This window comes from Rhipicephalus sanguineus, chromosome 7 (genome assembly GCF_013339695.2).
Source record: "Rhipicephalus sanguineus isolate Rsan-2018 chromosome 7, BIME_Rsan_1.4, whole genome shotgun sequence".
NCBI lineage: Eukaryota > Metazoa > Arthropoda > Arachnida > Ixodida > Ixodidae > Rhipicephalus > Rhipicephalus sanguineus.
Window position 1 is genome coordinate 134,585,988 of NC_051182.1, and position 25,301 is coordinate 134,611,288.

The following is a 25,301-nucleotide window of genomic DNA, read 5'->3' on the forward strand; positions in this document are numbered from 1 at the left end:
TGTGATGGCCATCACGCTTAACGTCGGCATGATATCGGTATGCATACTTAATTCAACACCCAGACCATCTTTGCAACCACACAGTTAGCTGTCCGAGATAACAGTGTCGAGATGTCACTCACAAAACCTATTCTACTATGCCATGTCTCATTTGCGTGTCATTTGTCGATGACTGGGTACTTCTGTACGAAATAATTCGCTAGTGCTATTGTATAGCCAAGTTAGAATGATGAGCTTTGCTACATGGCAATTTCATTAAGCTCAAGTTAAGTGGCACAGCTTCTGGCGGGATTGATGGGCAGCAGGAAGTGTAGATGTCATTTTGATGGGCCCGCAACAGTTGCATAGCCACCGGTTTCTGCCAGGAGTAGGGGGAAAAATAATCTCTGCATCACATTGTCGTGTGCACGTCGGCTAACGACTGGACAGAACCTTGCTTCCCTCTGATGTCACTAGACGTGTGTGTTGCCCTCCCTGCAGAACTGTGGTTGCTTTTGACATCATCCTAGATGGTTGGCAACATAGTTCTAAAAGCACACGGCGAGTGCCGTGTGCTTGCAAGCCCTTGCAACAGTGCCCTTGCAAGCCCTTGCAACAGTGAATGCAAGGGCTTTAAAGGCAGATAACTAGGCACAGAGTGTCCCCTGTTCTCAACAGTGATCGTTGTGCCATCGATAGCTCCTTGCTCGCATTTATTTAGATTGCAGGGCTTCTGAAGAACATTTGAGTGAGGGGATTATAGAGGAATAAGAAGACAGCTAGAAGATAATCACAGGAATGTCACAAATGTGCAATACAGGAATGATTATACAGGCCCCTAGTAACACAGGCTTCTAGTAATGCAGGCCCCAAGTAATACATTATAACCCCGCTGTTACGTTCCTGCCTGCTGCGTTTTCCTTGCTGTTACGTCGTTTTCCGTCGGTCCCGGCATAGCCCCCATAGGATCTAATGTATTGGTAACCCTGCTGTAACATTGCAACTGCGAGACCGTTCCCGTATGGTACGTCGCGAAGTGCGCTCCGAACCGGCTGAGCGACCACGGAAGAGAGCGGCCATGTTGACTTTTCACACAGCTTGGCCTGGCTTGACCGTAAGATTGGCCGCATGAGGGGTGCAAGTGACAGGTACTTTCAGTTACCGCGAACAAAAGCATAGCCTTCAATATCCGTATTGCAAATATGGCGTCTATGACGAAATTGCTTGCAAAAGTAAGGTTGAGATTGGCGTTCGCTTTCGCCGTCACGTTGGCGTGGACTCAGTCATTGTCGTTACTCGGAGGAGTTCGAGCTGGATGGAGTTCACGCCGTTCGTGGTCGGACTCGTTGCGCTGGTCGTGTTGCGTGTGCTTAGTTCTTTCACGCCTACAACTGTTGGTGCCAAAAGAATCGTATGCGTTGATTACACTTCTGTCAATGACGCTGTTCCCAGTTTCGTGTGTCTCTCTGTCGACTAGATTGTGACTGAGTGCACCTATGCATGCACCAGTGACGAAATTTAGGAGTTGCAGGAGCCGGGGTCATTTTCCTCGGCGATCACTCTCGGGGGTACTTTCGCTTTTGCGAGGCTTTCGACTGTCACTACGAGCCATGGTGACCCAAAACAATGCCAGCAGTGCTACAGTATCACTCGGTGACGCTGACGCATCCGACAACAATCTTGCGGAGGTATCGCGATAAGTGATCACTTGCCAGCTGTCAGCCATGGTGGCACTAGATTTATTAAAAGGATGCAACACTGCAAGTGCTCGAAAAACTTTTCCTGCTGCTCGGGCATGAGTAAATGCACCAGGCAATGTGGCATGGTTTATTTTTCAAGCGTAAGCATTGAAATAAAATTCTGCGCCACTAAATATTTCTTTTTGTCGTTTTTCCCGTTTCTCGGCTCTTGCGTTTCCCAGCTCCTACGTTTATTTCTTATGGTCCCTTCGAAAACGTATCAGCGCGGTTTTGCTGTACAGGGCCCTAGTATAATACAGGCCCCTAGTGTTTGCCATCAGTGCTATGCCTGAGCGTGATGAAAGGCTGGCGTTGTTGCAGGCGAGGTGAACCCCGCGTACCTTCCCGACGGCCTTAACATCACGGACGAACAGAAGGCCCAGGCTGTTCAGAGGCTCAGCATGGCCGCCCTGGAGCAGCTCAGTCAAGGTTGGCCACTCTGTGAGAGGTGAGGATTACACAGATTACACAGTTGCTCTCAAGGGATGTGCCAAATTTCAGACACAGCCTCTTGTAATTTCTCAGTGCCAGCTCGTTTACACTGAAGCTGGCTGTCGTATCTCCCTAGAAAGAAAATGCAAGAATACTCGCTAGCAACTCAAAGCTGCTGTTGCAATCATGTTCATATATTTTTGCTTTTTCCATCATATGTGCAGTCACGCTCAATATGACTTGCAACACGGGAGCTCAAAGATTGAGCACGGCTTCCGGTAGCCCTTATTTCTGCAACTCAATCCTGTTCTCTCACTTGGAGATGATCCCAAATAAGAAAATCTTATATAGTTATGGGACATGAAGGCAAGTTGAAGACATGTGCAATCTTTGACATTGTGAGGCCATGTGTCCCCGTGTTGCAAGCGACTGTACGTGTTGCACATGTTTAGCAGTTTTTTCTTTGCATTCCAAAGTTGAGTATAATATCGATGACGTTTTCAATTGCAGAGCACATGGGTGTATTTTTTATGTCAAATTGGGTTTACTTCTTGTATCAAGTTTCTATGTATTTTTTTTTCTCGAGCCACATGGAAATCTTTGTTATGGTTTAATCACAGTTGAGATAAACCATATAACTTTTTTTGTTGCGGTTTAATGTTCACATCACTGCAAATGGCTGAGTTCCCATTTTGATGTTCCTTTGCAAGAAGTGCGGGTGCCTGTTAATTAATCTGTGCTGCTGGTGAACAACCTCCTCCATATGTCTCGTAACTGGCATTCATGAGTGAACAATGAGCAGCAGTTACAGCTTGGTCGTTAAACAAAGCAGTGGCCTTTAATGTGAACGCTTTCATTGGTGGGTATTCAGACTATGTCAGGATTTCCAGTGTCTTTGTTTCCTTGAACTTGTGTAAAAACAGCGCTAAATTTAACTCTCGCTTCTTCCGACTGTCTTCGTTGAAGGCCCTTCTTGGCAGCCATCTTGAACGCCCTGGACTGCAGTGAAAACGACCACCCGGCATTGTTTGCACTCTGTCTACTCTACGCGTTGGGCCACAACCCTGGTCAGTGGTTTATTTGCTCGCGTTTATTTGTCTTTGCGCTGCTTACACTTAATTGTTCCATCAATTAGCTTCTTAATGTTGTGAATGAGCTGAAGGCATGCCGTGTCTGCGAAGCTTTCGCTAATTTATGGTAATGTTTACGAGCTTGTGTTTGTTGAACCTTCATGCCAATGTTTTCATTGTGTTTTATGATTGCTGAATTCTGTTAACAAAATATTTCACTTGTTGGTCTTTGTGAGCATACCTCTGGATGCCATTTGGTAATGAAAGGACACAATTACTTGCTGTGTCAGTTTAGCGGGTTTTGAGGTGTTTTGCTGTTTAACCCTTTCAGGGTCAATGACGTACACGTACCTCCTTCGCAAGCACGTTTAAAGGCCAGCGTGGTTGCTGTTCTTGTCTTGGGGACTCATAAAAACCAATTCCATCTCGTTGACAATAAGACGAAGAATTATTATAGGTTTTTTACTTGTCTTGTTTACGAGACGTGCGCACATCTGTACAGTATTTTTCTTCAGTGTGCTCACCCGCGCAGTTCGCTTATGCTATGGAAGTGCGCACCGGTTGCTCTGCTGCAAGTTGGTTGAGCAGTGCACTCTGGTGCGCTTATTTTTTTGTACGTCTGTAAACTGTGTTCATTACAATGCATCATTTTTTAAAAGTTGTATAAGCTTTTTTAAAAACTTACTTGGTTGTTACTCGTGATTAAACCGTGTGTATGGAACAACACAAACAATATTTTTTGTCACCTTATGGTCACCCTAAAAAAATTATGACTATTTTTTGAGGTAAGTTCGTCTGAAGAATTTAAATCAGCATTTAAAAAAATCTACCCCGGTGGGGTTCGCATTTGACAAAAAATTCAACTCTCAAAGGATTAAGCTCGAGGACGTGGTTGCGATTCCTGGCCGCGGCTACTGCTGCGTTTCTTTTTTACCCATGTCATGGAAGGCGCAGAAGTTACATAGACTTGTAAGCCTCATAAAATGTGTAATGAATTCTGATTTGTGAAATTTTTTCTGCATGTTTGTGATGGCACAGGGCTAACTTATTTCTTTCTGTAATTGTAATCTCGACTGTTTATCGATGTGCACTTACCTTCAATGTTGCGTTTGTGTGAAGCATTCTTGTGTCGCATTTCTTTCTCAGTGTTTGTTTCCTACGTGGTGGTCGTGTTAAGTGCTTCAGCATGTCTCGTGTGATCCTTCTTCTCTAACGTCCATTTTGTCCTTTCCTTTTTCCTTTTCCTCTCTGGACACTCACATGCAGCTGGTGGGTAAAGTAATGCTTTTCAAACTTTTGACGAGGCTGTCGTCCTTGCGTGGCACAAAACTTGAAAGATTTGCGAGGTTTCAACTTGCAAAGCGTAGTTTAGAATGCAGTGGCAAAACGCAGTTGAGGATAGGGACCGAGACAGATGCATGTCCCTGTTCTATGTCCATCGTCAATGTCTATGCAATGCTGTTGTGAAGGTACAGTCTCAAGCAAAAGTTTAGAGACCGCCAGCAAAAAATGAAAACATCCCTTGCACAGCTCCACAGCATAGGATTGCTTTATTGCATTGCATTGGCAAAACATGCACACTTAGCCTGTGCCATTTGATTTCAACCAACATACTCAGGCTGCAGAGAAAACAAAGATTATTTACAGAACCAATTGGTCTCTAAACTTTTGTTCACGACTGTACAACTTGTAACGCCTACGTTTTACTTTCTGAAATTCGCTGGAGAAGCTTTGTTCTATGTAAACTACCAACAAGGAGGTTCTATAGAACCTCTGGAGTGGCAGTCCCGGCCGCCGCCAACGGGAGCAAGTGAAGCCGGCGGCGGCCATGTAGCTAGAGGAAAAACAGGGCGCGACCGCCATAGACGGCAATGGAATACGCGCGGCGCGTGCGTTGGTTTGCAGTCCCACAATCAAAAAATGAGATGGAAACTGCTTTGAAGTTACACCCACGAACAGTTGCCACTTCTCGTTTATGAAACAAATTACGTCATACACCCATTGTCAGCTGCAGACTTTCAGAATAATCTGTTTTGTCGAAGGGGTGCTTCGTATATCGAGCGCGCTGGCACACTGTAATTACATATGTGTTACTAGGAACTGGGTTTATGTGATGTAACGGCGTCAGTGTTCAAGGGGTAACCACAAGCTAACGTGGAACGCACTTATTCTCTTTACATAAGCACACATATCCATCACGCGAACATTTGGCCAGAAGGAGGATTCGCAAGCATTAACCTACGTGGGCGACGTGTGCCATCACGGCAAGCGCAGCGCGCACAACCTCGAAACGAGGTAGCTCTCGCCCTCTCAGACTAGACGCATAAAAAAGTAAAGCAGCCGCATCCTTCGGTGTTTCGGTTCCGGTTTGGTCGGATTTCAAAAGAGTTACATGTTGCTTTTGCCGCAATTTCTTCTTTTCGTAACTATTTGTGTTGAAGCTACGTCAAGGAGGTAGAAACTAACAGGCTTTTGTAGATGCGCTGGGAAAGCAGGAAAAATTGTAGGTACACTACCAGGCCGTCTGCCCCGTTCTGTCGAAGCAGCATTCTGCGAAGTGAATAGAGCGGAGGTGGTTGGTTGGTTGGTTGTTCCTTGGCAACCTGGCGCAACCCACCGCGGGGGATCGGCCATGAAAAGGGCGGCACCTTATTTTAGAGATAAAATTGTTGTACATGGAGCAGAGGTGGTCAGAGCTGGTCGAGCTGGTCACCGTCCTTAGCTCTCTAACCACTTCTTTGACCGGCACGTTCCCAGGTAGAACGCTGGGCACAGTCTTTTGGAAACATGTAACACGGATAATCACGTCATGGAATGTTGCGTTTGCCAATTCCTCGATAAACATGCATCAAATTCGATATCCATGCACCGGATAAATATGCATGCACGCCGCCAGTCTTGACTTGCAAGAAAACACCAGAAAGCTCGGAATTCTAAGGGCGTTCAGACTTCCTACTCGTACCAATAATGCTCGGTACGTCCAGCTAGACTGCACCCACTTCGTGTATACACTTAAAAATCACGTACAACGTCGTGTCAGCGAACATTTAAAGCGTAAAATTTTCGTCACTACAACTGTACGCATGTATTACATGTACGCGCACCTTTCAAATTGTTTCCAGTTTAACAGCATGCACGAAAAACAGACAATCGTCAGCGAACGAAGTGAGGACACTTACACGTGAAAAGTGATCCCAGGCGTCTTCTTATTGCGATTTGTGCAGCCATAAGCGACGCACGAAGTCACCATGGCCTCGTAAAATGTTTAACTGCTTTACAAAAGCATGCCACCGTCCCCAAAGACAACTGCAACGGCGGGGCAACGGAGCGCACTCCGTCGTCTGCTTCCGAGTTTTTCCTTTTGCAATATGGCAGCGACCGGCTTCACTTACGGGGGCGCCACCTCCACTCCAGAAGAAATAGTATATAACCTCCTTGACTACCAATTATGTGTGTTACCTAAAGTTTGGGATTACCTACTTCAGTGTTGTTGCTGCATTTAAAGGTACGGTCACGAGCGATATGAAAGGGAACACTGAAATTTCATTCAAGGGGGCCATAGCAGCTAAATACATTTACAAAGCACAAAAGTCGATAGATAACACTAAATGTTCAAATGGAAATGCACCTCTTGCGAACAAATATGTTAGATTTGTATAACCGCATCATGAGTAAGATTTGCTTCAACACAAACACGATGTCCCCTTTCATATCGTTCACGACTGTACCAGCAGCTTCTTGCAGGTGTTTAGAGTTGGCTGTACTGGGCTTATATTTGCTTAAAAGCGGAGATGATGGGATGTGTAAAACAGATGAGGCAGACCTGACAACATGGAATGGCTTGCATCTTGACATGCTATCAGTATAACCAGTATCTTCAACAGGCCGTGGTTAGAGGGGCTTTGTAACGTCTATCGAAGAGATTGCTTTAAGCCCAGAGGCGATCATAAGTTGAGGAAAATGTAAGGTTTCTGCGAAGTGCTTTTACAGCAGTGTGGCTTGGCCGTCTTCACGTTTAGTACACCATAGTGAAATTAACATTGTGATTGATGGCCAGGCTTCGTGTGAAGGTGATGTACAGTACGGTCCACTGTTAAAGGGAACACTCCAGTGAGCACCTTTCATTTTGCTGGCCTTCTAACAGCAAGCGGACAAGGAAACATTGCTCATGCACTGCACTAGTCTGTCAAGAAGAGGCAGAACTGTCAACCACCACTAGTCTTATGCACATCTAAGCCACTATGTTTTTGCAAGAGAGCGAAATCCAAACATGCCCTGCACGCAAGTGTTCCCTTTGTGGGGTCTGAAGCGATATACGCCGCCGCTCTCGGAACACACGGAGACAGTTCACGCGGTCGAGCAACGAAAATGTGTAGGTTTATTAAAGACACTTCTTTACATATTTGGCGAGCTCGCCGGCCGAATTAGTAAACACGTAACACGCTGAACTTATGCGCTGACAATGAATACTGGAAAACAACACGCACACTCACGACAATATAAGACAATACAATATAACATAAGACATACATAAGACAAAAAATAAGACAACATAATACAATGCAAATGCGGTGGCGGCGCCGCAGATGCACGACTCACCATGAGGGCCCGAGGGCAGCGAGCCGCGGTACCGTCCCCCGGACCCCGCGACCGTCGTCCATCCGCGCGCGCTGCCACACCCCAAAAGAGACTCACTCCTGTTTCTATGCGCCGGCCTAAATTCGCGGCGGCGATGCCGGCGCCACCGCGCTAAACTCGGGTTACAGCGCCAGCGCATTCCTGACCTTGGACGAACGCCTCGGCTTACGCCAAGCACGTGCGTTCCAAACACAGCGGCCGCGCCCAAGTTACGGCAGCCGCCTTTCAGGGGTGATATAGCACCCCCACATCCCCCCAACCTTAAATCAAACACATATCCCGGAAAAAAGACTTAAAAACAAAACAGCTACACAAGCTCTACAAAAGAACAAGTGGCGTAAATGTCCCTACAGAATGTCCGTGCATCGCGACACAGCCGCTGGTCGACACCGCTGCGCTGGCTTGACCTCAGTCCCGGAACCGCAAAGGCAACGTGGCCGTCGGCGCGAGAGAACGTCGCTCGCACCGACAAGTCTTCTGGTTGCGGGCAGCACTCAACGAGGGCGCTGATTTGAAGGCAGCTACACAGGTCACGGGCATGTCGGCCGGCGGTGAAGACAATGTGCAGCAGACAGCCAGCCGCGGTTTACAACTCCCGCTGCGTACACGCTCGAAAGAACGGGGCAGTCCGGCTGGCAATGACATCGGCGGTGACTGAGATGACAAATGCAATGAACGGTTGCTTTTTCTTAGTTCAATCATGCACGCAAGCTAAAATAAGGGAAGCTGAGTGCAACAACTCGACGCCACGATCCAGCGGGTTGTGTCTCACGTGCAACAGGCAGCTAAGCAAAGCCTTAGGCCTAACGACTCGCTCGACACAACCGGCATCCAAAAACAAGCATCCGCACAGGCGCAGAAGAGGCAGCCGCGAGGAGACATCAGCTCTCTGAGGTGGCCCTAAGCGCTTGCTGCACACAGCAGCTTACCGAGCGATCGGCGTCCACCGTCCCGGACGATGTCACGACGCCCCGGCGTCGAGCCGCAATGCCAGCAGCAACGACACCCGTGGCCCCTGGCCACCCGGCTACACAAGCCGCGACTCCCAGAGTCAAAGAGACAGAAGAAAACTATTTACAGAAAAAACTCGGACCACCTACGAGGCTTCTGTACTCACTCGCTTCGGGCTTGCCTACCATCCACGTTCTCTGTGCTTCGCTCTCCCAGGATGCGGACCATGTGACTCTCGTACCGACACTCAACGACCTTCTTAAAAATAAAAATGAACCACCTGCGAACAGATAAAACTTAGCGTGCCGACAAGTTCCAACACGCCACAGCAACCAATCTCATCGCTCTCGAAAAAGCACGCCGCCGACGGTAGCGATGAAAATCCCCTTCTTAGGCTTACTCTAACCCGGCTACACAAATGTTGCCCCGAACCGCGAAAACTGTCGTCCGATGCTCCAAGAGCCCCACGTTGGGCGCCAGTGTGGGGTCTGAAGCGATATACGCCGCCGCTCTCGGAACACACGGAGACAGTTCACGCGGTCGAGCAACAAAAATGTGTAGGTTTATTAAAGACACTTCTTTACATATTTGGCGAGCTCGCCGGCCGAATTAGTAAACACGTAACACGCTGAACTTATGCGCTGACAATGAATACTGGAAAACAACACGCACACTCACGACAATATAAGACAATACAATATAACATAAGACATACATAAGACAAAAAATAAGACAACATAATACAATACAAATGCGGTGGCGGCGCCGCAGATGCACGACTCACCACGAGGGCCCGAGGGCAGCGAGCCGCGGTACCGTCCCCTGGACCCCGCGACCGTCGTCCATCCGCGCGCGCTGCCACACCCCAAAAGAGACTCACTCCTGTTTCTATGCGCCGGCCTAAATTCGCGGCGGCGATGCCGGCGCCACCGCGCTAAACTCGGGTTACAGCGCCAGCGCATTCCTGACCTTGGACGAACGCCTCGGCTTACGCCAAGCACGTGCGTTCCAAACACAGCGGCCGCGCCCAAGTTACGGCAGCCGCCTTTACAGGGGTGATATAGCACCCCCCACACCTTTAGCAGTGGACCCGTCTGTACTTTGTGGTCCTCTGTGCTCTTTTCCTTTCATTCTGTTTGTTTGTGTCAAAAGAGTGGACAGTTGTTTCTTGATCTCTTTTTGATTCAAAACAGGCATCAACCGTGAGCTGTTGGACACTGTGCTCATGCCATCGCTGAATCCGGAGGTATGACCCGAGTCCTAGCTCCACGTGTTGCTCGTAGTTGCCGGCTTTTGGCTAGGCCTCTTTCAAAGTAACCTTAAAATTTAACAAAAATTTGTTGCTGAGCTGTTTGGTTCATAGTCTAAAATACTGGATAGTGCAGATTCAACGCAGGACCAAGAAAGAAAGTTGCGTGTAGCGCTTGTCCTGTGATTCAGTGTTCTTTCTTTCTTGGTCCTGTGTCAAATCTGTGCTATGCAGTATTTAAAACCTTAAAATCGACTTTCTACTTCTAGTTGTAGGAGTTAACATTTCCGAAATATCAAGACAGCCATTGTTTCTGTGAACTGGTAATCCAACAAAAAAATAATGCAAATGCAGAACGAACGCAGTGCTGCCCGTAATTTCCACACCAGCTTGCTAGGACGTCAATTTTGACCGTATCCGGTTGGGTCTAGTAGTTAGTTTTGTAATGGTTAACAAGGATCAAATTTCTCTGCCAGAGAACTAAAAGGGTCAGCCTAATATGATAAGTCTTCGGAACATCTGTAAAGCAATAAAATAGCCCCAAATATGAGAAAAATATTTTCATGTTCAGGATATCCAACTTGCAAATGAGGTTTCTGGAAAAAAATTAAAAGGGGTGGCATTCATCTTCTAATCATCTCCCCACTTCCCCACTAGTTGTATGAAAATTGTTTCGAACAAATACTTGACAACTCTATACTGACCGGCCGTTACCCTTTGTAATGTCCTTTTTAATGGCACTTAACAGATGTTTTAACGGACATTTGCTAACGTGATATCCGGGTTGTGGTCCTCTCGGTGGTTGTATTTCAGACGAAGCACTGGTACAACGTTGCCCTCATGGACAAGCTGATCCAGATCATCGCCTTGAGCTGTAAATATGGTGAGTGGGCTCTGTGTGTGTTCCTGCTACTTCCGTGTGAGCCTGTATAGTAGTTGGAAGGCTTTGTTACCACTTGGCAGTGTTGCTCCATAAGCGCACATCACCGCGCTGGCCCAGCAGTTAACGGTGCTCAGCTGCTGACCCGAAAGATGCGAATTCGATCCCAGTTACGGCAGTCGCATTTCAGTGGAGGCGAAATGCTACAGGCCTATGTACAGTGTGATGTCAGCACACGTTGAAGAACACCAGGTGGTCAGAAATTGTCTTGTCACTATGGTGTCTCTCATTGGCTGAGTCGCTTTGGGATGTTAGACCCCTCACACGTTAAACCGAAGCATGTGTCAGTTTGCTAATAGCATATGACTGGTTGCCACATAAAAGAACCCCTAAATCACTCTGAGCTTGTGGGTCAGGGAAGGGTTTCTTTTACCTTAAAAGGTAAAAAAAAAATATTTTATTTTGCTATCTTTTTTACCTTTTATGATTACAGTCGAATCACGCTATAACGAATACCGCTACAACGAAATTTTCGCCACAACGAATAATTTTCGATTCCCCGTCAGCCGCCCATAGAAAACAATGTGAAAAATGTCTCGTCACAACGAATACTTTTTCTGGGTATTTCCACTTGAACGAAGTTTTCGCAAGTGCCACCACATAAGGAAAAGGAGCTTGCCTAGGATTGCCGCGAAATTCAGCTAGAAACTCGACCATTTCTCGTTGCCAGAGCCGTGCGGCCGCATCGCAAGACCCGTGTCTTCATCGGAGACATGCTTTCTGCCACCTCACGCACATCCCGGTAAATTTTTCGCCATTGAGATGCCCGGCGACAGATCGTCCATCCGCCATGATGCTGCCGGCGGGTTTGATGCGCGTGCGGGCCGCGGAAGAATCGTTGATGAACTCCCGCCATTGTTTTGACGTAGCACTCAAAACAAAACTACTGCTCGTCGTCACAAGCCCTGCGATCGTGAATGACATCCATGGCGTTTTGAAGGCACACGCGCCGCCAGCGCGCACCTAGTCCAAGCGTAACTGCATTCTGCCGCAACCGCTGTGAATACAAATGCGGTCGTGTCGACGCGATCACGGGCGACCACAAAAATATGCGCGCATCCATCGAACGTACGCGCACCGACTCAATGCAATGCTGCGGCCAAAACCACGGTAGACGCGATCACAGATAGCAACGACGCAGTTCTGAAGGCACACGCACGGCCAGCGCGCACAGATTGAAAACGGAACTACCGTCGCTACCGTTTGCCGGAAGCGTTGCGCAGAAAACCGCGGCAGAGACCGCGGTCGCTATCGTCGCGATTATCGATAGCGAATATGCTGAAGTACGCAGCTAACACACCGGAAGAAAGATTAAAGGCAACAAAGTCGTAAAACGGCATGAAGCGTTTTGACTTTCCTTTCTCTCGCTTATGACTGTGGTAGTGCGGAGCTTCGGCACTTCGTTTTCACTTAGCCTCTACTGAACTTTGGCACGCTCCTTCGCGGCGCAACGCGCTCGGCACGCTTCGAGGGTAGCCTGCATATAGTACTATTTGCTCGTGTATAACTCGCCTATTGACGCAAAGCCGCCTTCATTGCGTTGCCGTGAAGCCAACTTGCGCAACGAAATTCGTGTATAACCCGCACCCCGAGTTTAGCGCTAAATTTTCTGTATATTTTGTGCGTGTTATACGCGAGAAAACACATTCACACGGTGTGCGGCCAAGTGCGTCCGAGTTAGCGACAGTTAAATGCAAAGGACAATGCATGCGCTTGCCGGGACCAAAGGACGAGTCATGATCATCAGATCTTCCTAACTTTTGTGGTCTATAGATGAAATTTCGCTGCAACGAAATTCCGCGACAACGAACTTTTTCGCGCGTCCCGTCAATTTCGTTGTAGCGGGATTTGACTGTAATCACTAAAAAATATGGTTGATCCCTCCGTCATAGGAATCGGAATAAGACGAAAGTAAAGCGTGCCCTTACAGAAGTAACTGAATGTTTACTGTACATTGATATAAGAGAGTTTGCACAATGTATATTGATGTCTGGCAGCTATAGTACCGTTTAACGTGGATGCACCCACCCTGATGTTTGGTGGTACATCTCCATCCCGACGACTAACGTCCATGTCAAATGATTAAACAAACCCTTGTGGTAGCTGTAGTAGTTAATGGTGAAAGCGTAATCAGAGAACAAGGTGTGATAGCCAGAAGAGCGTCGCATATTGGACGCAGAACTTGGTCGCCATCCCGCGGCATGTTAAAATGTGATTGAACACCACAGCCGGACAAGAGGGAAACGCAAAGCGCGTCGTGCCGCTCCGGTAGCCCGGCCGCGATTTTTCTCGGGGCAAGCGCTTGAGCGGGGAACGCGGTGTAACAGCCAGATGAGGCAGGCGCGCGTCGCAGAGCTATTTTTGGTTTGGATTAGCGTCATGCTATGAGCGAGGCCGACGCCTTTACGACGCCTGGGCTAATGTCGCCACCTCGCGGTGTGTTAAGGCATTGACAAAATTGAACTTCTATTGAAAACGCGCCAAATGGGACAGACGTGTAACGCGTTGCAGGTGCTAATCGCGGAGGCCATGGTAATGACGAATTACTTTACCTTACCGCTCCCAGAGGGCAACACCACTCCGCTGACCGGGAGAGTGGTAGATATAAAAGGCGCGTTTGTAAAGCCTCTAGAGTCTGTGATCGTGGCGCAGTGGATAGCGTGCCCGGCATCTGTTGTTGTGGACCGAGCGGTCATGGGTTCGATTCTCATTGACAGAACCTTTTTTTCTTTGCCATCCGATCGTGCGAATGAATTTTTTCGACGTCATTTCAGTGATGGAAATACGTCACTGAAGTCTTGGTGGACCCCGGCATAAAACACTTTCATGTTAAAAATGCACAGGTCAACGCAATACTACCTTCTACTTTTAGCAATAGAATGTCAAGTTCCTTGGGATTAAGCTGTGCAAATTTCGCACATTTATAGACAGGTCCAATGCAATTCAAACCTCAAGGGGATGACCTGAACATGGTCATGTAGTCAAAAGGCACGTTCCTTTTCTTTTTTCTTTTGCTAACAAAGTTGCAAGATGGAATTCTTTGTGTGAAGCTTCCATAGTAAGCCACACATCTCGTATCCGCTTCTCCAAATAGGCCTAGAGCCCTCATTTAAGTTTATTTCTCTATTGGTGCCCGCCTCCCAGGAAGCAAGGTGCGACTGGCGACTCTGGAAATGTCTCTGCTGCTGCTTCGCCAGCTCGCCACGATCGACGGCGAGTCGTGCCTCCAGGACCACCACCTGGCCGGCTTGGAGCAGGCCAAGGAGGAGAGCACTCTACTGCTCAGGAATTTCTACAAGGTGGGGAAGCAGGTCCAATTATAAAGCCTTAATTAACAGACACTTGGCAAAGGATCGTTATGCCTTGCAGGATTACCAACAGGGCTGTTGGGCGGGGAGGCGAGGTGTGGCTTTGTCCTCTTTTTCTAGCAGTTTTAGCAGTTATATAGGGTGCAGACTGGATGCAAAACAAGTAAATGCCATTGTCGGTATAATTTCGGTTTGAGGCGGAGCCTCAAGACCGAGATTTCAGTCTGAGACAGCCTCGCGACTGGGCCCGAGTCTGAGACATAACCTTGAGACTAAGTCTAAGACTGAGCCCTGAGTCTGGGACCTGGCCTCGATACTAAGCCCTGAGACTGGGACTGAGTCTGAGACTTGTCCGTTGAGGCTGAATATGGGACCAAGCCTTGAGACTTGAGTCTCAGACTGAGCCTTGGGACTGAGCGCATCTTAGCGGGTCGACTCATGAGCGAATTTGCCAGCCTGTGCCCATTATTAACTGTCAGATGAAGTACAAAATTATTTTTTAACAGGTCACAGCTCTTTTGCAAGGGGCCATGGTTATGACAAATTTTGTATGAATTGGTGCTATTGAAACTAAGACTTTTTTTTTACCTCTTGTGTATTTGTCTCATGTCTCCCTTTCTCAATCCGCATGTGCTGACACCCATCGACAGAGTGAAGAGATGTTCCTCGACATGTTTGAAGACGAGTACCAGGAGATGAAGGTAAACACCACAGCGTAGTCTTTAACATTGTTATTCTGCCTTTTAGTGCGATAGCGATTACATCTACACTCCAGGCCTACTTTTGTCATCAGCGTTGCCATTAGGTTCTGTGTAAAATGCAAGTTGCGATAACATAGCTTCACGTGTTGTATGTTCTATGTGTAAGTGAAAGCACATGAGGGCTGTTGACGATCACGGTTCAAGCAGCGAGGGAACGCGCCGGCCATTTCTCGTCGTGCGAAATGCCCATGGTGGGGGGGTGGTTTTGGAGGTGGGGTAGTCAACCCGGTGGGATGGGGGTGCTAGAGGCGGAGGTGGTCCCAGAGGGGAGTCTGCAGCACACCAGCGGTGGATGCCACCGCCACCAAAATCGACTGTTGCAGTGAGTTCGTGTCAACTTACACTGTAAAAAAAATGCCCGATATGGAGTATGCGATGATGTTACACTCCGTTCTTGTTCTCCTTGTGATATGGAAGAAAATGTTTAACAGGATGTATATCACGATGTTTTACTTAACTCCTTTTTTTTTCGATGGCGCAGAAGAAACCGCTCAACGTGGAGTACCTGATGATGGATGCCAACCTGCTGCTGCCGCCCATGGGGACGCCCATGTCGGGGGTGGAGTTCCACAAGCGCCTGCCCTGTGGCGAGGTGGAGAGGATGCGAAGGGTCTGGCTATACCCTCCCCCTTTTGTCCTTTTCAGTCTTGGGCTGTTTTTTACATCCTCATGGAATGGCTTGTATCATAGAGCAGCAGGAAATGCAGACACAAGAAGAAACTACAAACTTTGTTGTGGTTTCTTCACACAGTTTCTTCATCAACAAATAAAAGTTCGTTGTTGAAAGTTTGCACCTGTGCCCGCTTGTCATTTCTTGCCGTATCATTATTTCCTTCTGCGCTGCGCTACAACCCATTCCACGATGACAAACCAAGACTACATTAGTACCACCTTCGTTCTTTCCTCATCTCTCTCTCTCTGCTTCTTAGCTGTTTTCTAATCCTCGCCATAGATGGATACCATATTTTCTTATGTATAACCCACCCTGCTAACTACAACCCATGGTTAAATTTAAAGAAAGGTCCCTATGTATTACCTTGAAGCCAGCATGCACACCAGAATTCGTGCATAACCTGCATTCTGGCCAGGGGCAGTGCCAGGGGGTGGGGAGGGGAGAGTTGGAGCCCCCCGAAATTTACACAATGCGTAAGTTCTCCGCCTCCCTGCCCCCTGAAGAAACTCGCTTGTTGAAGGTGCCCCCACAGCAAAAAAATCCTGGCGCCGTCCCTGATTCTGGCTTTCACTTCAAATTTTCTGTATGTCTTGTGTGGGTTCTATGTGAGAAAATACAGTAGATGACCAGGCTGACGTTATTTTTCCGACTACAGTAAAAACAGTGTGCTTGTCACTGTGCGAGTAGTGACTTTGCCTCTAGGTGTTGACGCGTTCGGTGCCAAGTTGTGCAAAGTTTCGTAATAGTCCCATCCCCGATGGTGATGACCGTATTTAAATATGGCCTCTGGCCCGGTTTTAAATGCTGGCGACGTGCATGGCCGACTCTTACTTCTTCGTCATCATTGTCTTATTCCCTCGTTCAACGTTTTCTTTTTACAGGCGATCCGGGTGTTCTTCCTGCTGCGCGAGCTCTCGCTCTTTCTGAGCAACGATCGGGAGACGCAGCTGCCACTCACAAATTTGGCAAGCTGCGTCAAGGTGGACGACGTCCTAGACCTGAGTGAGTGCGCAATTCACCCACACGTTGCAGATCGTGGCCACCGTTTCTCTGCCAGCAATGCGATGAGTTTGAAAAGCAGCGTTGTTGCTAAAGCCAATACATAACTTGGACAGGGCTTCTCCGCAGTTTTCATTTCTTTATTATGCCATGGCAAATGAACTTGCTCGTTTGTAACCCTTTTTGTTTCTGTAACCTGTCATTTCTCAACTTTTCTGAACTTTCTGTAGTTTTAAACTCTCTTTATGATTGCAGAATTCATTGAATAACAAATGCAGCTCTAAAGTTCACGGCGCCTGATAATGCGACGTCTGCGGCTGTGCTCCGTATCCAAAAGCCGCGATATTTAAGGGGGAACATGGGTATTGAAAATTTACTTCTAATTCTTTATCGATTGAGATTAAACTTGCTGAGTTTATGCATATTCTTCTGCAGATTTCAAATACACAGTTATTTTTCTAGTATAAAATGTTGTTTTTAAAATGTCAAACATTTCATATGCTTTTTGGGAGCAAGTGTTTGCCGAAATTGAGAAAATTACAAAGTAAATCAGCTTATCAGAATAATCTGGAGTGAGAACTGTATGGAAGAAAACAAGAATGAATGTTCTAAGCCCATTCGAACAAAAGTTATGGTATGAAGATTTGCGAGTGAGTCTTATGTCAAGCTAGGATTTGAGTCACAAATGTTCAGCATGCCATAACTTTTGTTCAAATGGGTTTAGAACATTCATTCTTCTTTTCGTGCATACAGTTCTCATTCCAGAAAAAAAGGGCTTGTAAATGCAGCCGCCTTGACAGTGCCCTGCTCTGGGAACATGACTGAAAGAAGACATGGACGCATGCATATTGCTTTGTGAAGCTCTGCAGTGTAAGCACACTCGCACAGACTGGGTGGTATGCATAGGCACTTTTCGGCTGTACTGTGCACATGGAGGCTATGCCATGGCTTAGGGACCCTCGCATTTCACGGATGGCCCCTTTTTGTGGATATTTAAGTAATTCAGGGCAATTCATAACAGAGAAAACGACGTGCTGTGGTCTTCTTATCACACCTCTGCCGTCTGTGCCTTTTTCATACGAGTTGTTTTGCATCAAATATTGCATTCGGTAAGGTAAGCAGCTGTTGTGATTGGTGTGCTGCTTGTCTCTCGCGACACAGACAACAGTGACCTGATCGCCTGCACGGTGGTGAGCAAGGACACGCAGAAGATTCGGCGCTTCATGGTGATCGACGTGGCGCAGCTCGTTCTTGTCGAGCCCGATGCCAAGCGGCTCGGCTGGGGAGTGGCCAAGTTTGTGGGCTTCCTTCAGGCATGTGTCATTCCACACTTCATGTTCGTTGCCTGTTGTGAAATGTTCTGCATGCATTCCATTAATTCCATATGTTTTCTGTAAGATTGTTACGGAAACTTAATGGAGTTGACAGGGAATCCACATATACGGAACTCTTACGGACTCTTACGGAATCATACAGAAATCATATGGACTGGCATACGGAAAGTTGTGATAGGGTTTAACTGCGTCAGAAATCGTTTCAAAGCCCTGAGGAGTGTGGTGTTGTTAGCGTGGAGTAGAAAAATTTCAGAATTTCTTGTCTGTCCTAATTGTTAATTCTAACGAGAAAAAATAAGCTGAGCTGTATTAGTTATACACTTCTGCAGTACTGAAAGAAAGCCACTCTTACTAGCAAAGAATAAAAGAAGGCGAATGGATCAAAGTGCTCGTTATTTCGTTTGACACAACTGTATCAAGCCAACAGATAATGAAGTTGAGCAAAGCATAGGGAAGTGTTATTTGTGTCTTTTTCTAAGCACAGGAGGCGTTATTTGTAGTTTGTGGGTGGCTTCTCTAGCCAGAACAGAGCCACAAAGGATAGCTGGGAAGCCCTTTTGTTATAGTTTCCATGCCGTCTTGTCATAATGCTACGGATTTTGAAGGCATATGAATCTGCCTATTTAATTTTTTATCACCAGTGATGGGCCTACAGTTTGTTCTAGACGGACCAAAGTCTCAGCTCAATTGTTTTGCAAATTTAATTAAGCACCTGGGCAGTTCAGCTGCAGAAAAAAAAAAATACTTTGAACTCAGTGGCGGTGTCTCGCCAATTTACTCGTGCTGGAGTATTGGTATGAAAATTTTAAAATATATAGGTAAAACTCTTCTGCCTTCAACTTTCTTTTTCCCCTAGTAATTAACTCTACTTTGTAAATAATGGCACTAAAGTTCTGAAGGAATACTTCGTCAGGTTAACCCGTTTATCTTTTTATAACCTGTAAACACATCATCGTCGTCTCTAACTCCTGATGTTACAGCAGTGATAGCCTGAACGAGAGAAGAGGATTTTTTTCTTTTTGAGGGGCTCATTTCTTTGTTACTCAACCAAATGAATTCAACAGACATTTAGGCTAACGAAAGCATATGGGGAAAATAATTGTTGTCTTTAAATGTAGTGTAGTAGTTATTACCTAAATTGAAAAGAATCTAAGTGGATGAGAAATCACATGTTTCGTCGGTGTGATCCGAACCTACAACCTTCGAATTACGTGTCCGATGCTCCACCAATTGAGCTACGACAGAAGGCGCTTTCTGTCCGCTTCATTGGGTATTTCTGTATGTGTAATCCCTGGAAGTGTTAGCCAGCACCACTCGTAGCCGAAGCGGTGTGGTGTGGAACACTCTAGTTGTAGTGATAGCTTGTCATGGTGCATAAATGGTGGCTTTTTATTTGTAACTCCTCCGCGTACTTTGCTAGATGAACAAACGATTGATTGATTGATTGATTGATTGATTGATTGATTGATTGATTGGTTGATTGATTGATTGATTGATTGCCCGGTCTGCAGGACATTGAGGTGACAGGCGACAAGGAGGACAGCCGGTGCCTACACATCACGGTGCACAGCCGGGGCTCGGCGAGCCGGAACGCGAGCGGCCCCGGAAGTGTGCCCCTCCTGGCTGCGCGGTTCCTCTTCGACGACCACATCCGCTGCATGGCGGCCAAGCAGCGCCTCAACAAGGGGCGCATGCGCGCGCGGCAGCGCAAGATGCACAGCATTGCCCGCCTACTGGACCTGCCGCTGCAGCCACCGTCGCCCCTGCGGCACCACCCGCACACGCCAAGGGCACCGTGCGGACCGGCGGCATCTCTGTCGGCCGCATCGAGTGAGTGCTTTTCTCAGCTCACAGGGATGCGCAACACCTAGCTTGCAAACTGCATGCGGCCCTCAGATGTATTGTTTGAGGCCCGTGACCAAGTTCGGTGCTTCACAAGCCGCCCTACTTAAAGGAGTACTGACACGAATATTAGAAATTTTCATATTATTGCTCTGAATAAAAACACTAGTGTCAAGAACCCTATAAAGAGTATCGTGGGGCCTCGGAACATGTGGAATGTATCTTTAATACCACTGCCCTAAAAAACAACTTTCAGTTTCAATATCAAAGGGGTTTTTTCACAGTGATGTGTCAACACAGTCTGGCATAGGTCTAAGTCACATGGGGACAGCAACTCGTGATGTATTAGCAGCAACTGTGTTGTCTGCTATCAGTTGCACGTGGTGCGCGTAAATGACGATGAGGGAACTGTCGTCCAGCAACACTGACAGCGATTTCGGCTGCATGCAGGACGCAGTGTTAGCAAACCGAGTGAACTGTGTTGGCTCATCATGATTGTGTCCATTGCAGTGGGGCTGGCTTGCAGATGCTGAGCGACGAAAACTTTAAAATCAAAGTAGAATATTTTATACGAGCTTTTTGTCTCCAGAGTGTGGAGATCACTAACACTGCATGCCAAGGAAACAAAAGATGTCACTTTTCCAATGCCTCAAAATCGGGTCAGTACTCATTTAAAATGTAGTGGGACTGAGATGAGGTCACTAAGTGTACCACAAGTGCTTACTAACAGCCGGAGGACTAAAGAGTGGACACAACGCGAGCGCTCGTGTTGTGTCCACTCTTCTTTAGTCCTTGTTTATATTGCGCTGTTTAGCTTGTATTCGCTATGAAACAAATCTCAGTCAATCCCCCCTTTTTCGAGCAAATGAGTGCGCGCGGCACTATGCTGTCTTGGTAAAAACGGAATATTTTTCGTTTCGCAGGTTTGATGCACCGGAGTCTCTCCCAGGACACGGGACTCCGTGGTCGGACTGGCACCGCGGGCAGCGCGGGGCCTCCTCCGCACCACCAGCCGTACAGACCGCTGTTCACGACGTCCTCGAAAGTGCCCGGCTTCGCCACGGCCCGCTCCGGGCACCGGGGCAGCGCCGGCGACATAGAAGGTCGGCAGCGAAGGTACGCCGCCCTGTCATTTGGTTCTCGCTGTGCCTCTGACGCGGTGGTGGGGCTGTCTGAATGGGCGTTTTTTGGTTGTTCATTTGGCACCAATTACGACCCCAGGCGTTCGGGAAGCAGCCCCGTCTCTCGCGGCCGGTCGACGTCGCGGGAGTCGTCTCCACGCCTCGGTCACCGGTCGCGGGACCACTCTGAGGAGATTCCTCTGGAAGACCTGTCGACCAGGGTCACGGGCAGCCCATCTCCCGTGCAGGTGAGTGCTGCATCTGCTTGCGTTACATACAGATCTGTTTACATACAGTCGAACCTTGATATAGTGAAAATAACAAATTATTGGTTATAACAAATTCAATGATTTTAATGCAGTGTTAAAATCATATGTACCTGCCATGATGGTCTAGTAGTTATGGGGCTTATATGGCTGAGAGTATGGCGTCTCTCATGATCATATCGCGGATTTGGGACGTAAAATTCAAACAGGTATTAATTATTATTATTCAGAATATATGTTTATAACAAATTTTCAGATATAACGAAGTTATTTTTGTGTCAGATGCAACTTTGCTGTTACGAGGTTTGACATGTGTGCATCTGTAGCATTGAAACCATTGTCATTTCCAGCCTGTTTATAAGCCCTGGGCATACCAGCGCTTGATATCGAAGGGGCCCTGCAAAACTTTTTGAACATGGTCAGAAAATGCTGTCAATCAATAGTCAAGGCTCCTTGAACATGTATGCCAAATATTATTTCATTTTATTTATTTATTTATTTAATTACAATGGACCTACATTATTAAGCAGGGCCAAAAGATAACGTATAATCACTTTATCTCAGTTACATATTAGGGCACTGCATGTGGCACAGAATTTACATCTACGTTTCAAAGACCCGAGTCATTCGTTACACAGATGAGGCCCTGCTCCGGCAGTCCCGGCGAAGGCAGTTCCAGCGGCGTCTGTAAGAAACCGCGCTCTGAAGAGACAGCCATGGACCAGGCCGTCGCGGCCATGCCAGAGGTTGTGGCACCTCCGGTCTCCCTGGTGGTCACTTCGACAGAGTCGACGGACTTTGAAGTGCCACTCTTGCTTCCTCCCAAAGAAGGCTCCGCCACCCTGCTTCCGTCGCCTCCATCGAGGTAAGCCATCAGGCTCCTTTGATTGGCATAGTTTTTCGTATATGTACGCACATTTATAAAATGCATGCATGTATTGGTTATGTTTGTCAGTATTTTACGTCATTACTTTTTCCTCTACTTGTCGAAAGATTTCTGTTTAATATGTTGTCTATAAATGTATGTGTATGTCACCTTGTGTTTGTGTGCCTAGGCACCTTTAAGCTGTATTCGGTCGCTATTCACCTGGGGTGACCCCCAACTATTGTGTTGGAAGTAAGCTTTGTTTATTGATTGATTGACTGACTGACTGAACATTATTGCAGAACAGTGCAATAACGGGACAGCGAACACACAGGACACAGCACTGTGTGCTGCATGTTCATTATTGCAGAACAGTTTGTTTGGTGTCTTGTTTTTTGCGCGGTTCTGCCATAATGTTCATAAACCAACTAGCCCGCCTAAGAACTCTCGTGCTAGACTGACATTGCACTGAAATGTAATGCGCGTGTTCCGTATGTACGGAATGCAATTTCCATACATATGAAACATACGTCGTAAGTTTTCCGCAAAGAGCGGTTGTGGAGTACGTAGTTTTGCTGTGCCTCGGGCATAATGCATAGAAGTGGCGCTATTTAGCTAGCACAGCGGCTTGTTTGGGAGGTCTTTGCACTATTGCAGCATTTGCCACTGTGGCTCAGCGGCTGGGGTCCAGTCAAACCTCGTCACAATGAAGCCGCGTCTGACGTGAAAATGGCTTTGTTACACCCAGAAATGGCTTCGTTACACCCGAAAATTTGTTATAAACATGTATCTGTCACATTGTAGTAATGGCGAGAGTATTCATGATTTACTTTGTTGTGCCTTGTACAGTAAGATACCGCTTGAACGAACATCAGTTAAACAAACTATTAATTTGTACAAACTAAACAAACTATTCAGTTGTACGAACTTTTTTTAAATCCCCCGCCGAAGTGCCATTGGATCCAATGCTAACGCATTTCACTTTAACGAAATATAGTGCAGAGCGCATTTTCAATTCTACGCACATGTTTTGTGACACCCTCCAATACCTCCCACATCATATCGATCACAAGTACAATCGCACCTTCTGTTGCATAGCTTTACCGCTGCCTTTGTGATAAGCTCCGCCAGCGGCGCCCATCGCGGGGGGCATTATTTTACGCGAATAACGGCACTTCATACCACATGACAACGATCAGTCCTCTTCGGCTTTGAACTGGTTTGGCTGGCTACATTGAGACATGCGCCACTCTGTCTACAGAAGAGATTGTAGCGAGCATCCTACCTCAGGAAGAAGAAGAGGAGGAGGAGGGAGTAACCATTGTAGAGGAAGCACCAAGAATTTCAGCTGGAGAAGCAGTGACATAGTTGAAAAGAAGTAAAATCTTTCGCTGCCCACCAGAGTGTTGTACCAGAGAAGGTTTAAGAGCTTGGACACAGTGACTCAATTCATGACCACTGCAGTCCTAAGTGCACAAGTGCAGCAAAAGATTACTGCATTCTTCGAAACATGCTAAATAAGCAGAAATTCACATTTCAAATCAAAGCAGTATTGCAAATAAAAGGGTTCAAATTTCATTTCAATAATTCACATTTTCTTTAGCTCCTGATTAAAAGTTGCAACATAGATATTTCAGTTCAGCAAACTTTCTCTTTAACGAACTCTTTCCTAGGGTCCCTTGAAGTTCGTTCGTGTGAAGTTTCACTGTAATTGATTATATCCATGTTTGGTATAATGAGTTTTGAGTGTAGTCTGCTGATGAGGTCTCATGTGCGATTTCAGGTTGCGGCCGTCATGCCTTGCTCTGGAAAAAAGGCTTGCATGCTTCACTTGCATGTAGCTACACAAGGAATTCAACATTATTCCTGAGCACTCAGCTGTGTTGACCCTCCTAAACGATTCACTGGACACTTTAGAACGCTAAGTTCGATTATATTTTTTAGCGTCTGCAGATGCCCGTTAATGTGTCGGCTAAACTTTTGTGTTAAGCCTAAAATTTGTTGTCGGGCTTACTTTTATCATCTTTCTTATCAGTGTGCTTTTTTTTTTTTTGTTTCTTCCGCATTAGTCGAATGTCAGTGTACTAAGCATCCATAGAACGAATGATCTGATATGAAGATGTAAATGGAAGATAGCACCGCCATTACAGTGGAAACGTCGATTATACGTCGCCCGGTTTCGCGACGACCTGCATTTTACGACGAATCGGTTTGATCCCGGCAACTCCCATATAGAAATAATATACTAAAAACCTTGATTGTACGCCGAAATTTTACGCCGACCCCGGATCATACAATGATTCTCCGATAGCACCTTAGAAAAAGAATCACCTTTTTTTACTCGAATCTGACGCCCACCATATATTTATGGATGTGAAAGAAAAATTTGCTTGCTCTAGGTTAACAACTAGAAAAAAAAAAAGACATAGTGAGACAGGTTCAGTACGGCTTCTTAGAATGGAACATTTATTCTCCTTGCAGTTCATTTTCTTCTGTGATCCACTTTTCCTGGCTTTAAGATCGCTTCTAGATGCGCCTTGATCGCAGGAGAGTATCCCAGGGCCGTTACTTGGACAAGCTCAATCTACTCAGAGTAGCTTGAGCTAGTCAACAAGCTCATCTTCGAGATCTGGATATTTTCACATTTTCAGTCTGGTGGAAACTCCTGGTCGACATGCAGCTGAAGATCTTCCTTTGCTTGCGGCACCCGCTGTCACAGGCCTCGAGCACGCGAAAGGTGGCATCGCAGCTATCTTCAGCGTGCAAAATAACTTTCCCTTGACATAAGCATTCCTAATAACGGTGGCACATCAACAATTGCACTTCACGAGGGAAAAAATACGACACACACAGCTCAATCATCCACGAAACTATCCTACTCGGACTTGCAACAAAATGGGCTCCATCGCCATTATGTGATGGTGATGACACTGTATCTGACTCTCTTGATGAGAGGCCATTGCCAACGCAGTTTTGGCTTCGTTTTTATATGCAGGCTATTTTTGGTCTCGTTTTTAGGCAAGAAGATGCACATTAGATTAGATCTTTTTTTTTTTTAAAGCTGAGAATAAAGATTCGCTCACAGCTCCTCCAATTAGGTGCTTTGCTGTCACTTTAAAAAGTAGTGTAATCTG

The 25,301-nt window shown here is 46.7% G+C and overlaps 1 protein-coding gene across 1 annotated transcript in view; it reads left to right on the forward strand.

Annotated features, from left to right (window-relative positions):
- Nucleotides 1-25,301, forward strand: part of LOC119400018 (protein CLEC16A homolog) — a 68,707-nt gene that overhangs the window by 34,130 nt on the left and 9,276 nt on the right. The window contains exons 13-25 of the mRNA XM_037666927.2: nucleotides 2,040-2,166; nucleotides 3,117-3,217; nucleotides 10,003-10,055; nucleotides 10,872-10,941; nucleotides 14,143-14,297; nucleotides 14,957-15,007; nucleotides 15,549-15,677; nucleotides 16,622-16,742; nucleotides 17,901-18,052; nucleotides 19,585-19,903; nucleotides 20,839-21,031; nucleotides 21,137-21,284; nucleotides 21,941-22,167. Coding sequence (XP_037522855.1) covers nucleotides 2,040-2,166; nucleotides 3,117-3,217; nucleotides 10,003-10,055; nucleotides 10,872-10,941; nucleotides 14,143-14,297; nucleotides 14,957-15,007; nucleotides 15,549-15,677; nucleotides 16,622-16,742; nucleotides 17,901-18,052; nucleotides 19,585-19,903; nucleotides 20,839-21,031; nucleotides 21,137-21,284; nucleotides 21,941-22,167 — 1,846 coding nt within the window. The remainder of the gene's footprint in view (nucleotides 1-2,039; nucleotides 2,167-3,116; nucleotides 3,218-10,002; nucleotides 10,056-10,871; nucleotides 10,942-14,142; nucleotides 14,298-14,956; nucleotides 15,008-15,548; nucleotides 15,678-16,621; nucleotides 16,743-17,900; nucleotides 18,053-19,584; nucleotides 19,904-20,838; nucleotides 21,032-21,136; nucleotides 21,285-21,940; nucleotides 22,168-25,301) is intronic.